The sequence below is a fragment of the Hipposideros armiger genome, unplaced genomic scaffold (genome assembly GCF_001890085.2).
Source record: "Hipposideros armiger isolate ML-2016 unplaced genomic scaffold, ASM189008v1 scaffold_280, whole genome shotgun sequence".
Lineage (NCBI taxonomy): Eukaryota > Metazoa > Chordata > Mammalia > Chiroptera > Hipposideridae > Hipposideros > Hipposideros armiger.
In genome coordinates this window covers 1,589,700-1,605,059 of record NW_017731630.1, presented here as the reverse complement: position 1 = coordinate 1,605,059, position 15,360 = coordinate 1,589,700, and the positions used below count along the sequence as shown (strand labels likewise).

The window sequence follows — 15,360 nt, the reverse complement described above, 5'->3', positions numbered from 1 at the left end:
CGGGAGGTCTTCCTGTATGGTTTGGTGCAGGCTTCAAAGAAGCCCCCTAGAGTATCAATTACATGTTGAGAAAAATGCATCATTAGAAAATTGTCTTCAAGATGAACTGTAATTTTTAAACACTATTCACAGGTGGGAAAATGTAGTCACCTGTATTATTTCATTCATCAAAACCAAGTCCATATTAGTTGCAGAAATGGAGAGAGGGAATATTGTAATTGAAGAATCCTTTTGGGAAATCTTTTGTGAATGTAACTTCAAGTTCTGAGAGCTGTTTTTCCTGCAGCAACAACCTATTGCTCTTGACCCTCAGCGCTGTGTGACCACGGCCTGAAGTCCACTCATGGTCTGAAGTGCCTGGTGTACTCTGGGAAGTGTACTGATCCAAGACGGAGCAAGCCATCACAACAGGCCTCACCACCCTTGTCCTTCCCGCGGGCCCCTAAAGCAGCAGCTTCCCTCGGTGGGAGGCGGGCACAAACCCCACCGGGGCGCCCAGGCGGCCCAGCCCAGCACCACCCCGTCACCAGGGGGTAGAGGTGCTGTGCGCTGTGCAGGGGTCACATCCTGATGATGGATCAAGACTCAGGGTCCTTTATGCTCGGTGTCCACTTCTCTTATAAAACATTTCTGGACTACCTGTCATCTCCTACTAACTCCCAAAGGAATTGACTGCTGTCATCTGTGAAATAAATGCAATTTATTGAGCACTTAAGTGTTTGTATGTATATGTAATTGCTTAAGATAAACAGGCTCAGCACCATGTCAGGTAGATTTACATGTAATAACTCATTTCATCTTTACCATGTCACCGTGAGCTGGGCACTCCTCTCATCCCAATGTATTAGAAAAGCCTAAGAATGAAGATGAGCACAGAGGAGCCACACAGTACTTATTTCAGGAGCGTCTACCAGGGCCCAGGTACTATGTTAAGTGCTTTGCATATTATTTATAATATTTACAACAACTCTTCAAGGTAGTTTGAATAGTCCTAGTTTATAAATAAAGATCAGAATGCTTAGTTATCCAAAGTCACACAGCAGGTGTTAAAACTCGGACTCCGAAATCAGACGTGTCAACCCCTACAACCCAGGCTTCAGGGTGTTAGGTATTCCCTGCTGAAGGCAGATCAGTGCCGAGTGGGGACACGGCGCATCACCCCAGCGTCCCCAGGGTCTATGTCCCCCGGTCCGTGTCACCACAGGTCCTGTATGTGTTCTCCATTTACGCCACGGATCACTGCAGCTCATTAATGCCAGGTCTAGCACATTTGCAAGTCTTCCAAGAGGAGATCTCTGAAAGCTGTGTTTTGTTTGTTTGTTTTGGTTTTGGTTTTTTTTAAAGATTTTATTGGGAAATTGGGGGAGGAAACAGCGTTGGGGAATCTTGGAAGGGGAACAGACAAGTTGCTGTCCTTTTGTTTTTCAGTCTAGTTGTGGAGGACGTCACTTCACTGGCCCATGTTGGTATTATCATTGCGCTCTTCCCGGCTGAGGCAGATTGGTCCTCTAGACGGCCGCTCACGGTAGCTCACAGCAGCCCACTACAACAGGGGCTGCAACCTACACCATCGCCGGTGACTCACGGCAGCCCAGCTCCAGGTGGAGCTGTTGTTCACCATCTTAGCTGTAGAGGGCGCAGTGTCACTGGCCCTCATGTGAGATCCGAACCGGGGTCCTGCTGCTCAGAGCTGGCGTCCCAAGCCAACTCCTAACCAACGAGGCACTCAGCCGGCCCAGTGTTTTGTTTTTTCATATTGATCTATTTCTATGCTGATGTCAATTTCCTACTTAAAAAATAGGTTGTATTTGAACTTCCTGCTGTGGACAAGTACTGCATTTATATTTGCAAGTTTTTTCACCTTACTCTGCAATAGAATTAAAGTTTAATATAAAAACTGTCCACATCTCTAGGAGAAAGCATTAATCCTAAATTACTCCATAATTTATTCCATATGTGAACTCAATGCTTTGGCCACCACAGGAGACTCTGTTTTGTTTTGCTCTCTTCTGGATACCCTGTCAGCTAACAAATTCATCAACTAGACCCAAAGTGAGACTGGTCGACAAGAAATAAGTATGCCCTAGCACCATGCATATTTCTATAGGCAAGTTTAGATTCTATACCCCGCAGTTAAGTTATAGTTCTGGACTCAGTATCATCTTCAACTTCCTACTGGAGCCCTTTTTATCAAATAAACCACAGACTATGTTACATTTAATGTTAAGAGCCAATGGATGGATATACTCATTTAAAGCTTAAAATATTTGTAGGAGCAAACAATATTTGTAGAAGATAATTTCATGTAGGCCCAGCCATCCTGACAGCTGAAAATTTCAATAGTGCCAAATGATTTCTATACGAGTTCAGTTACTATGACAACTTGACTATAAACACGGACATAGCCCTTCACACCAATGGCCACCACAATTTGCAAAAGGTTTTCAATCAAATATACTTTTAACAAACACAAGTTCCGAGAGACAAAGCAGAATGCTATATAGCAAAGGAAAACTTCAGTTTTGCAGTAAAACAATATTTTTCCTCGTTATAATGAGACACTAGCATCAAAACTTATTTTCATACTCTCCTGCTCTACAGTGAATCGGGTTATAACGAGGTTGTAATTTATTTTTAGAGTGTGCTAGTATCTTTCAGAATATTCTAAAACGGGTCAAAAGCTTTGAGTGAAGCATTTACAACATGTCACATTGGTAGCCACATCTGGGACATCTTTCAATAAAACTGTGCATCCATGAAAACGTCTCCAGCCAGCCACCCGCACGCAGTGTGCCCACTGCGTTACACAGACTGCAGCGCGTCCTGTCAGGAGGAGAAAACCTGGGAACCTTCAGTCAAACGGGTAAAGCGAGGCCTTCTGATAGGAAAAACTAGGACAACCTGGTAACAGTGAGAGGAACACAACAGTTCCCGGCTTTGAGGTCAGCCCAGAAATTATAAAAAGGAACGACTGTGAGCTACTTAGGCCTGTATCAGGCATTCTGGAAATCAATGTCTCTGAAGTGGTCACAGGTTGCCTCCGTGGGCAGCTTTTTTCAGGAAATTATACCAGTAATGATACAGATCATCTGTACAACAGAGAAGTACAATATAAACCTGTTAGTTACCGTATTTGCCGGCGTATAAGACGATATTTTGGCCCTGAAAAATATGCCTCCAAGTGGGGGGTCGTCTTATACGCCAGGTACACTTCAGATAGACTGCCCATAGTGCTTGCCCTATGCCATAGTGGCCTCCCGATGCCCGCCCACTTCATTCCACATACCGTTCAGGCATCAGCAGCGCTGCTGGGTGTATGCTCGGCTGTTATGCGATTTTGCTGTTATGCGATTTTACCACACTCGCAAAATCGCACACAGCCGACCATATAACAAACTCTGTATTTTGAGTGGAAATGTTAGGGGGTCGTCTTATACGCCGAGTCGTCTTATACGCCGGCAAATACGGTACCTAACTCTCCCCACACTGCCTTCACCGAGACCTGCAGTGCGCCATATTGCCAAGGGATGAGCCGTACTCACACGTGAGAAGCAGTTCGTGCACTGGGAATGGCTTCTGCAGTTGGAGGAGGCCTCCAACAGTCTCAGATGGAATCGGGTCATGACTTCTCTTTCCACTCTGCCAAGTGTATCTCCTCTCCCATTCACTCTGTATCACTGGCAGCATCCCCAAGTTTCCACGAGTCCCTCACCTAACACCTCACACAGTCGGTATGATGACCCCACAGACAAGAAAACAGACCGAGTGGGTGGACGCTTCCTGGGCTCCCTGCTCCCACAGCTTGGTTCTTCTAAGCAGGAATACTAATTATCTGGATCACACAGGAAAATGCTCCACCTTCTCCCCTGCCCCCCGAATCCGAGCCACCTTTTCTCTTCCCTGACACTGGGTGCCCGGGCTGACGTGATCGGCGTCTCTCTTCCTCATGTTCACGCTCCATCTTACTTCAGTCTCTGAGTTCTAGCAAATCCACTCACTGAGTCTGCTTTCTTCCACTGCTGCACCGCGTGTCAGTCTAATTTCCTGCCTACATGGCTGAAGTGTAGGCAGCCCTTTAAGAACCCGATCTATCCCTCCACTGCCAACACATCAGGTGGTGTCCTTTAAAAACCATTCCGATCAAGGCCCTCCCTGATGAAATTCTCTAAATGCTCCCAATAACCGCAGGAGAAGAGCAAATCCTCTCTTTACATGGCGTGGCCCTGCCTCTCCAACCCGCTGCTCCTCAAAGCACAGTGGCTCAGACTTAAACGCACCACGTTTTGTGAAGTACGTCTCTTCCTTATCTATAAAGTTGGGAACTCCTCAAGTGGCAGTTGTCAGGGGAGCCCCCCGGAACTCAAACCTCCAATGGGCAGTGGGCCCTCCTGTGCACAGCCATGTAGCTGCCCACGCACCAGACTGAACACGACAAAGCTGTCGCCAGGACTCTGCCACTGGGCCGAGGGACTGAAAGGTCAGGGTACGTGACACATTTCTGCACTCCTGACCCACAGGAGGTACTTAATGAATAATTTTATTCAACCAACAAATTCCCAAATGCAGTTAATGGCAAAATTGTACATACAAATGTCTCTCTGATACTCAGAAAATTCTTTTGAGATACTTCGCTAATGCTAACAAGTAACATTTGGTCATAAATTGTGTTGATTCAATTAGGCCACATATATTTATTGCCTAATACCTTAAGGGGTAAACAACAAGCTACTCTTAGTGTAAAAAAGTCGATTTGAGCTTTATTATACAAATCGCTGTTGAGGTTCTATGGGTGTAGTTGGCTCTGACAATAAATCCTCCATCTGACAAATGTGTTGCTATTCAGGCATGAGAACGATGCTTAAATTAAAGACAGAATATGACTGTGCACTTAGGACTTACAGTCTCCATACAGAGAAGCATCTTGTAAGATTTGCCTAAGCATACAAAAATTCACAAAATTCTTAATTTCCCACTAGCTAAAAGATTTTCATTGCCATACAGTGAGAATTTTATATTGTACCAAATATTGGGTTTAATCTAATTTTAAAATAAAACTATGTAACAAATAGGATTCAAAGAAACAAAGAAACATGTATATTAAACCGCCCTCCTGTACCTGCTGATAGAAGAAATTCAAAGTTGGCTTGTCTTCGGTAAACTGGTTTAGAAATCCTTTTGGCAAATAACGAATTCTCAATTCATATCTAAAAAGTAATTCACAAAATAGAACAATTAGAAAGAAGTAATTTTCTCAATTCATAATCTACAATTATGGCGAATATGCCACTGCCAATTACTCTGAAATACTATTTAAAAAATAAGTTAAAATATCAATTCATCTGTAAACGTTTTATTTTTCAGCACAAAAACGTGCACCTGGCGTCGTCAGCCCAACCATTCTGCAAGCAGGCAGAGCACGAGGAGAAGCCCAGGAGGTGCCCGGGGGTCTGCCCAGCCCTGAGTCCCTTTCCCCCACGGCACCGGGGCAGCATCACCGTGCGGGGGTCCCACAGCCCACTTTGTCTGCATGGAATCACACAGTATGTCCCCTCTGGTGCCTGGCTTCTGTCATTCACCAATAGGCTTGTGAGAGTCCTCCATATCCAGTAGCTGTAGTGTGCTCAAAACTGGAAATATTTCACTCTACGATACACCACAATTATTTATCCACATTACTGTTGACGGCCATTTGAGTTCTTTCCACTTTTTGGCTATTGGAATAATGCTGCTAGGAACACTCCTTTTTCTTCCTCTAAAAATAATGTATTTATTCGGGAAGCCAAGCTTCAAGAATGGCTGTAACAAGTGAATTTCACCAGGATGCGCTCATCTTTCTTGTTATCTCTCTCTCTTCCTCCCTCTCCCTCTCTCTGTCTACTCCTATGAACACTTTTATGCATGTCTTTTGGTGAACGTATGTACACATTTCTGTTGGGTAGTCACCAGGAGTTGTATCACTGGATAATAATTGTACACACGTGAGCGTTAGCTGGTATCACCAAACAGTAAGAGGAAGGAACACCGGCTCACATGCTCACCAGCAGTACGGGTGCGAGTTGCTCTACGCCCTCCCCTCTACGTATCGTAGCATTTCTGACTTGGTTGTTTTAGCTACTCAGAGAGTTACTGCAATCGTACACAGTGGCTCTAACTGCCGCTTCCCTGATGGGTAATGAAACTGGGCACTCCACATGCTACCTGGCCATTTTGGATATCTTCTTTTCTAAAGTGTCTGTTAAAATGTTTGTCCTTCTATCTACTGAGTCGTCTGCCTACTCGCACTCACCCAGGTATCTGCAGGTATTCTTACATGCTCTGGACAGGAGTCCTCTGTCACACATTTAGTGACTGTCCTCCCCCACTCTGTGGCTTGCCTTTCACTCTCTTAATGGTATCTTTTAAAAATGATTTTTAAAATCTTTTTATTTAAGTGGTATCTTGAGGTAGAAAGTTCTTCGTTTTTATGTAGTCCTATTTATATATTTCTTTTTTAGTGAATTCTTTTAGTGTTTTATTTATAAAATTTGTGCGTACCCAAAGATTATAAAGATCTATATTTTCTAAACATTTTGATAATTGATCTTTTAAAAAATATAATAGGCTCACAAGGAAAAAAATGCAAAGTAATCAGTACAACTCTTTTGGTTACAGGTGAAAATAACACGAGCCACTATACACAAGCTGTGCTGAGCTTTCCAGGGAAGTCCATCTTATTAAAAGGCACAAGTGCAGACCATGAGGGTGGGTCTCACTTCCCTTTAGGAGGTCGACAACTTACTGCACAGTCTACACTGGCCGACTAGTTACAGAAGCAGAACGGAGTTCGTGCATTTTGAACGTGGGGCTTAGACGCCTTATACGCACTACTTGTCTGAATCAGCAGAGGACAGACGTGGTTTTTCGTATCTGAGACTGGGAAACGCCGCTCAGCAGGCGTAGGCGCCCAGTTCCAGGGTGGCGCGCTCCGAGTCAAGCCGGGCGCAGGTGGCTCTGGGTGTCACCGTGATCCCAGTGAACAGTGAGGAGCCAGGTCCAAATCAAACACTGGGCAGCCTGACTCCATGCCCGTGCGCTAACACGCAGCACGCTGGTGGGGACGGTGATGAGGTAACTAACACTGGTGACAACTCAGTACGAGGCCGGAACTGTGGCAAGCATTTTAACCACGGCACTTCTTTTAATCGGCAACACGCCAGGAGAAGCAGAAAGAACGTGGGCTCCGGATCAAGACCAGCTCCGCCTGGATCCTGGCCTTACCCCGTCTGCCATCACCTCTCTGCACCTCAATCTCCTTACAAGGAGGCTAAGAGAAATAAACGCGTCAGTAAACGCAAAACACCAAGCACAGACATGCACATAAAACTAACAGGCTCTCGGGTTTGTGTCTTACAGGAGTGATGCCTCCACACACACTTATTTCAGCACCATCATGGACCAGCCACAGTTCTAGGGGCTAGGAAGACAGCAGGCGCAGTGCTGGCCCTCAGAAAGTCTGTGTTTGTGGTGGAGTCAGGCAGCAGACACACAGATATCCGGGAGTCACAGCTCACGTTACGAAGACAATTGGGAAGGTAAGGGGAGTAAGAAATGTGGAGTATGGTAAGCAGGGCAGCAGAGAAGGAGACGCTGATTCAGTGGTACGTGAGCAAAGGGCTAAAGGGATTGAGGCGGGGAGTTCCGTGCAGGGGGGGGTTCTGATCAGACAGAGGAGAATGTGTCAAGGTCCTGGGGTTGGAGGACGCCTGGGAAGGCAAATGCAGCTAGAGCCCACCAAGTGACAGCGAGTAGGAGGGCTTCAGAGAGCGGGGGGTCACGTGGGGCCCTGCACGTCGAGACTGAGCAAGGAGCCCCTGGAGCACCATGCAGGGGCAGCCCCTCACAGGATGCACATGTCCAAGGGCTGGCCAGGTGACACTGGGCAGCGCGACCACGGAGCCAGAGGGGGCAGTAGGGGGCCAGGAGACGACTGCACTGCTGTGGGGGGAAACAGAGGCCAGTTCAATATCTCACTCCACTGTCACAGAGGGGACAGTGTCAGGGAATCAGGTGATCTGCCCAAGGCCCCATGGCTATCAGGAGGCAGACATGGGGTTCCCCTCCAGCAAGGACATGCAGGATGCTGCAGGCAGCACGACGCTAAGGAGGCCCCTATGGCTACACACAGAGGAACATGCACTGACCGTGCTCACATGCAGACAGGCCAGGTCTCTCAATCGTGTGAAGGATTCTGGCATTATCTCCCCCTCACTCCCTGCTGAAACTTTGCTCAAGGTCGCCTAACCCAATTCCAGTCCCGTTACCTCGCCTGGGTCCTCACACCACCGCACCCGGCCCACTAGCGCTGACATCCCCACTCGACATCTCTTCAGGAAACGTACCATTTCCCCTCCACTTTGTTACTATTCTAAGAGCCTGGCCACTGACTGGGACATTGCCACTTCTCCACCATGGGCCCCGCCATGGATTTCTAGATAGCAGCTAAATGTAACGCGCCCAACGTGAAATCAACCCTTTGCTTCTACTCCTAAGGAATATATTCTTATCGGTGCCACTGACATCTGCCTTCCTCAGTCTGTCACCACCTCTGAGCACCGAGATGCCCACAAGCTAACTAACGAATGGTGAGAGGAGCAGGATGTTCTTGAATAGGCGAGTTGGACAAAGGAAGTGCTAACCCTGACGCCGAAAAGGATGAGCTAGGCAGTGCACAGGAAGCCCAGGGCCACGTCACAGAACAGCTGACTCTCGGGAGCAGCACGGGCGGACAGCTCTTCGTCACAACAGACTTCCAACTGAAAGACCCACAAGGAAGGATGGAGGCCGAGACTCACCATCCGGCAAAAATCACAGTAATCATTGCTGCAAGAAAGCCTCGCCAATGATGCTGAGTGGGTGAAAATACAAGGAGAAACAGGGTATGTGGACAGTCTCTGTATCTCTCCAGAAGACACTTGGAAGAGAAAAATAATAACAGTATAGAGGAGAAACCTGGCCACCACACTGACCAAATGACCAAGGTTAAAGCCACCGGTAGCAGGAGTCACACCCTCATTCCCGACTTCCTGATAAAACGCAACGAGCAGGCACGACGTCCCGGCCATGACATTCTTGCCCCAAATGCATAACCTCAACATAATCTTGGGGGAAATACCAGGCAAATCCAAACTGAGGGACACAGGACCAAGAACCAGCCAGCATTGTTCCCAAATGTCAAGGTTGTGACAGGCAAGGGTACACTGAGGAATGTCCCAGATTAGAGAAGACGTAAGGAGACGTGACAGGGAAAGGAACGTGGGACCAGAAAAGGCACCAGTGGGACAGCTGTGAAACCTGACTTCTGTCTTCAGGTTAATAGTATTGTATCCATGTGAACTTCTTGGTTTCAATAACTATACTATGCTTATGTGAGGTTTTAACATTTAGGGAGGCCACTATTTTTGCAACTTTTGATGTATACTGAGAATCAAGAAAATTCCCACACCCATAAGACTGATTGTTCTGTAGCTGTGGTAATGAACCCCCCAGAACCCGTTTACACCAGCGTGGCCAGTAATACCTGTTGCAGAGCCACCGATGGCTGGAAACTCACTCATCTTCGTGCTGTCAGTGTCTGATGCAGAACCATCCAATTAATGTCTAATTAATAAATCAGCAAATTTAGAAGTCCATCCTATTTTTTTTTTTTAGCTGAGCCATCCTGCCACCTGTTGGCAGCTCAGCGGCTGCTCAGCTCCCAGGGACTCGAACTGCTGTTGCTCAGAGCTCAAACTCTTGAGCGAGCTCTTAACCAACTGAGTCACTTGGCCAGCCCCATCCTATTTTTTAAAGGTGTCACTTCCAAACTTGCCAGAGGGTTCCTCTAATTACTGTCTTACTGCTTTAAACCCTTTTAAGATCTCTTGCTGAATTCTGTACTACAACGAAAGGCTGGCTTTTCAACTTAAGGTAAATGCATATGGAATGTCATTTCAAGATAACATAAAAAACTGGATCAAAATACAACCTAAAACCTCCTAAACTATCAGTGTTCATTTTCTTTTGTCATCTTTGAAAAAGGACACCTTTCCTCTAGATGAAAGATTGTGTCTCCTGCAAAGGTCTGGAAAAAGCACCCTCTTTCCCGAGTGAGGAGCTGCTGAAGAGCAGAGACCAGAGCAGGGCTCGCAGGGAATGCGACCCACATCTTGATAACAGTGAAAAGGGCTTTCTTTTCCAAGCGCTCGGCAAAAGCCGCGCAACACTTGTTCAAATGCCAAGAGCGCCTTCTCTTACCCGGCCTCACAGCCCAGGTTCCACATCTGAAAGGACTGGCATATCCCCCAAAGCCCTTGCAGTCTATTTATAACCGACTGAGCCACTCAGGAGCCAAACTGACCATTCCAGTAGGTAATCCCAGATAACAAACCGAGTTATCAAAATTCAGTCAACTGGAGTTTAATTATCAAAGCACAAAACTTATAAGTTTAAATCTGTTGGATGGGAATCTCTCAGAGCTGCGTAGCCCTTTTGCTGCGCTGTAAACTCAGTGTGGTTATGCGGCTGAAACTTTTTTGGCTGACTGATCCTACCAACCACCACCTACTTAACTGGGATCTCCTCGGAACCCAGTGACAGAGCAAGAAGGAAGTGGGGACAGGAGGTGCACACTAAGGGAGGGATTTCAAACTCTGCCTCAGGACCCGACGTTCAGCCCAGTTCTGATGGGGCCTCAGGGGTTGGGGAGCAGGCTGCTCCCCGGCAAAGGCTCTGGCCCGTCTACTTCCCTCGGACCCTGTATTTCTACGTTTCATGCTGTCTTCCTCAACTGATGTGTTCCCAACAGTGGTTTCAGGTTTGGTTTGCTTTTTACTTTATAAAACTGTCTCATGCTAGCTCATCTTCTGAAACTTACTTTTCTTTGAAGATTGAGGTAAAATTCACATAACAAAGAATGAAACATTTTAAAGTGTTCAGTTCAGGGGATGCTGGTGTTTAGTACACTCCCCATGTCGTCCTGGGACTGACTTCTGTCGCACAGTGATAGCTAAGGTCCACCCACACTGCTGCATGTCCCCCAGTTCGCTCATCTGACCTGTGGAACGCTCCGCGTGTGACCATTCCACAGCTGGCTGAGCTGTCCTTGGTTCGCCTATGAACACTCTTGCACCTCCAGCCACGTACAGAACTGGGAGTAAACAGCAGGGCTGGGGTATGTGGTGACTCCGTTTCCAGGGGATGCTCGGCTGTCTTCCCAAATGGTTTTCCCGATTTACATTCTCCTCAGCAGTGCAGGGAAGACCCTGCTGGAGCCACAGCCTCTCGGGGGCTGACACTGTCAGAGAACCTCCCAGAGCCTCACTGCGGTCCAGGCTGGCATCGCCCTGTCTGATCACTAATGAACAGGCAGTGTCTCCCTGGGAATACTGGCGCAACGTGTCTTCTCTTCTATGAAAATACCCTCATGTCTCTCGCCCATTACAGAGTTGCTGCAAATTTCCTATTGGTCAGCAGAACTCTAGGCATCATCTTTTGTGGATTACATGACATGTACTGCAAATATCTTCTCCCAGGTGCAACTTGCTTTTTGCACTTTTAAAAATATCTTTTGATTGGGCCGGCCGAGTGGCGCGATGGTTAAGAACTCGCTTGGGATGCCAGAGGGCCCCGGTTCGGATCCCACATATGAGGGCCAGTGACACTGCCCTCCACAGCTAAGATGCTGAACAACAGCTCAACCTGGAGCTGGGCTGCCGTGAGTCGCCGGCGACGGCGTGGGCTGCAGTCCCTGTGGCAGTGGATTGCCATGGGCTACCGTGTGTGGCCAGCAGCCAGCGTGAGCAGCCAGCAGCCGCAGTGAGCGGCCGTCCAGAAGCCGGCGACTGATCTGCCTCGCCAGAGAAGAGCGCAATGATGGTGCCAACTTGGGCCAGTGAAGCAACATCCTCCACAACTAGACTGAAGAACAAAACGACAGCAAATTGTCTGTTCCCCTTTCCCCAATTCCCCAGCACTGTTCCCATCCCCCCAATTCCCCAATAAAAAAAAAATAAAAATAAATAAATAAAAATCTTTAAAAATCTTTTGATAAACAGAATGCCTCAATCTCAATCAAGTCAAATCTGCCATTCTTTCCTCTTACAGGGAACATTTTTGGGGTATTAAGAAAATCTTCCTACTCCAGGGCCAGAACCACATTCAACTATATTTTCCATTAAACATCTCTTTTTTAAAATCATCTATCTCAAGTGGATTTCGGTGTATTGTTTGAGGCAGGATCTAATTTTGTTGTTGCTCTCCCTACAAGCATCGCCATTTATCAAACCAACCTTCCTTTCCCCATGACATGTCCTGGCGCCTCGGTCAGGCCATCCTGCCTGAGACAGTCAGGAGCAAACGCGTGTGCTGTGAGCTCGCTTACTGAGGAATCTGAAGAACTAAGACTCAAGGGAACGAATTTATACCTCAGGCTTATTTAACAATATGATAGTTCCTAGAGCAGAGAGCCCAGTAAGTCTACACATGAACATAAAAACTGTTCCAACCTCGCAGCATGAACACTGACATCCAGTTACTCTGTGAGGCCAGCACTTCCATTTGAACACGGACATCAATCTCAGAACTAAAGCCAGGGCTGCGGACGCCCTCACAGGCCCGCCTCTGAACTGAGAGACAGTGTTTGCCAGCGAGAGAAATCCTCCAATCCTCTTTCTCGTAGTTCCAAATCCAACACAGGAGCAGGGAAGAAACAGCTGAGTGTCCGGACTCGGTGTCCACTCTGCCGCTCACGGAACCGCGCGATCTTGGGACAGTCAGGACGCCTCTCTGAAGCTCAGCGTTCTCACAAGTCCAAGGCAAAAGGAGACTACCTCTCTGAGGAGACGCGCCTGACGCAAGCTCGTTTCGGTAAGTCAAGTGCTTAGCGTGTCTGCCATGTGTAAGCGTGTGCAAATACGGAAACAGTCTCACTAACCTCAACCAGTCCTGTTCGGTCCCTAGTTAAATACAAGTTGCAATGCCATCGTATTAGTTTGCCTCTTGGTTTATTTTACAATTTCGTTATCACGGATTCAATTTTCACTCAGTTTTCCATTGAGTACCTGCCATATACCAGGCAGAACTAGACCCAGGAACGAGGGCAGCGACAAAGGCGAGGTCCCTGAGGGAGGAAGAGGGCGACAGCAGAGCACCTGCCCTCAATGAAGGGAGGTCCCAGCCACGCTGCACATGGCAGAAGAGCACCGTCAACAGTCACACCAGGTTCGAAGGCCCCAGGGAGCGATGCACCTGGCTTGTTCAAGAATCAGTGAGAGCGCCAGAGTGGCTAGTGGGGCAAGTGAAAAGCTCTGCAAGATAACGGCAGGAAGAGAAGCGAGGTGGAAGGCTGCTCTTGGATCAGCAGGGGAGCTGACAGGAAAGAACAGACCATCAGATGGGCGCCCAGCCCGAGGCTCTGTGAAAACAGCAAACAGCCGTTTCACAGGGGCGAAGGGGGACAGCAGGAGACGAGGAGCGCTGAGGGGTCACACTGGAGCTGGCTCTGGGCGCGATGACTGAGCCACACACATCACTGGTGCTTACATGTTAAAACCCACCCCACGCCCGTGAGCTCTGCCTTCTGTCTGCGACTACTCCCAGCCCTCCACCTCTAATCCTTCTGCTGGGTTACCGCCACACTTGTTTATGGTTCCCTGTGCTAGTCAAGTAGAGGCTGAGTTCAGTGCCAAAGGCAGGTCTCCAGAGAGTGGAACGCGAGGAAAAGGGGTCCCCGGGGCAGCACCAAACTCACAGGCTGAGCACAGACTGAACGGTCAGCCAAGCAGGAGGAAACCTTCACCAGGACAGTCTGGTGTCCGGGAGGCTGAGTGAAGAAAGTATTTAGAGAGAGGGAGCGACAGCTGGTGGCCTGCAGGACGACAGAGAGCCCGATGTGGATTTAGAGTAAAACATTACAGCCTCACCCTCCGCAAGCCGGGCGTTGCACTTTGAACCACGAATTATTTGAGAATATGTTTTTAAACTGATTAATATACTGTTACATGCAAAACCCTATATTTCCACATTAGAAAGAATAAACATGTAATTTAAAAACTGTTTACACACTATTGTTTGGGTTCCTTCTGTTTTAATTATTAGGAGGTAAGTTTTATTCCTTTATCTTTGTTTTATACATTTTAAGGAATGTCTTTAGGAATTTATAAGTTTAGGCATTATAGCTATTTTTACACTCACTAAATTCTTGGTGAAATACCTTTTATTATTATTACTATTAGTGCCCTCTATATCCTAATAAGGCTTTTCTACCCCAAAACTTTTTCCACAGGATATTAATAGAGCAATTCCAATTCACCCCTGCCACCCCATTAGTGGGTAGTGAAATTCTTTTGTCTGTCTATCTATTTACCCACCCACCTACTCCCTACCTACCAACTACCTAAATGAAGTAGAACAGAATAGAATGACACTCAAGAGAAAACCTTAGACTTTAGTGTAAATAGTAAGATTAAGTATGGTTTTGTGGAACATATATGTAGATCCATTACATATAAATAGTTCTAAGATACACAAACATCTCCATGTGTACCGGATCTAAAGGTAAAATATATTTCTCCCTGTAAGTCAAAGAAAAATGTTTGCCCATCACTGTTTTAGATAGCTCTTATAAACAGCAGATAGCTGGGACATATTCTTTAATCACATGCTAATCATCTCTGATCATTTACTGTTAGTATACTTGCATTTATTTCTAAAATCTTATCTGTGATTTCTATTTGTCCTGTTTTTCCATGCTTTTTTTCCATTTCTTGCCTTCTCTCAGTTGCTGCATTTCTCTAACACCTATTTACCTACTACTGTTTAAGCTGTAAAATCTGTTTCTAATGCTTTAGCTTTTGCCCTAACATATAGTTTTGAAGCTTTGCTGACAGAGCTTCAATTCCAACCACCTCTCTTGACACACATTCAGTATCTGAGTTCTACTTTTTTAATATAAAAATATCAGTTCTCATCATTTTTGTTTTTAGAGCCAGTGTTTATTTAGATCTAGCCAATTTTTTGCAGCGTTCCTTCTTGCATGTGCGACCCTCCATCAGAAATCATTTTCCTGCTTCCTGAAGTGTGTTGGGAGGGATTCCTATGGCGGGAAACTCTCTAAGGAAACTGTCACCCAGTCCCTGGGCAGACACACACAGGCTGCCAATGGCTGGTTCTCCCCACCTTGAAGAATAGTCCTCTATTTCCTTGGTATCTCTTATTGCTGTGGAGAAAGAAGTCTGAATTTTTCTCTGGTTGCTTTCAACATCATCTTTTTCTTTTATACAACAACACTATTTTACTATATTCTGCCAAAGTGTGGACTTAGTTTTATTAACCCTATTTAGGATC

The 15,360-nt window shown here is 46.6% G+C and overlaps 1 protein-coding gene across 18 annotated transcripts in view; it reads right to left on the bottom strand.

The window, feature by feature from the left end:
• PTK2 (protein tyrosine kinase 2) overlaps positions 1–15,360 on the bottom strand; it is a 188,561-nt gene that overhangs the window by 99,693 nt on the left and 73,508 nt on the right. For all 18 annotated transcript variants that reach the window (XM_019657844.1, XM_019657843.1, XM_019657827.1 and 15 more), the window contains one exon: positions 5,117–5,204. In XM_019657844.1, the coding sequence (XP_019513389.1) occupies positions 5,117–5,204 (88 nt within the window). The remainder of the gene's footprint in view (positions 1–5,116; positions 5,205–15,360) is intronic.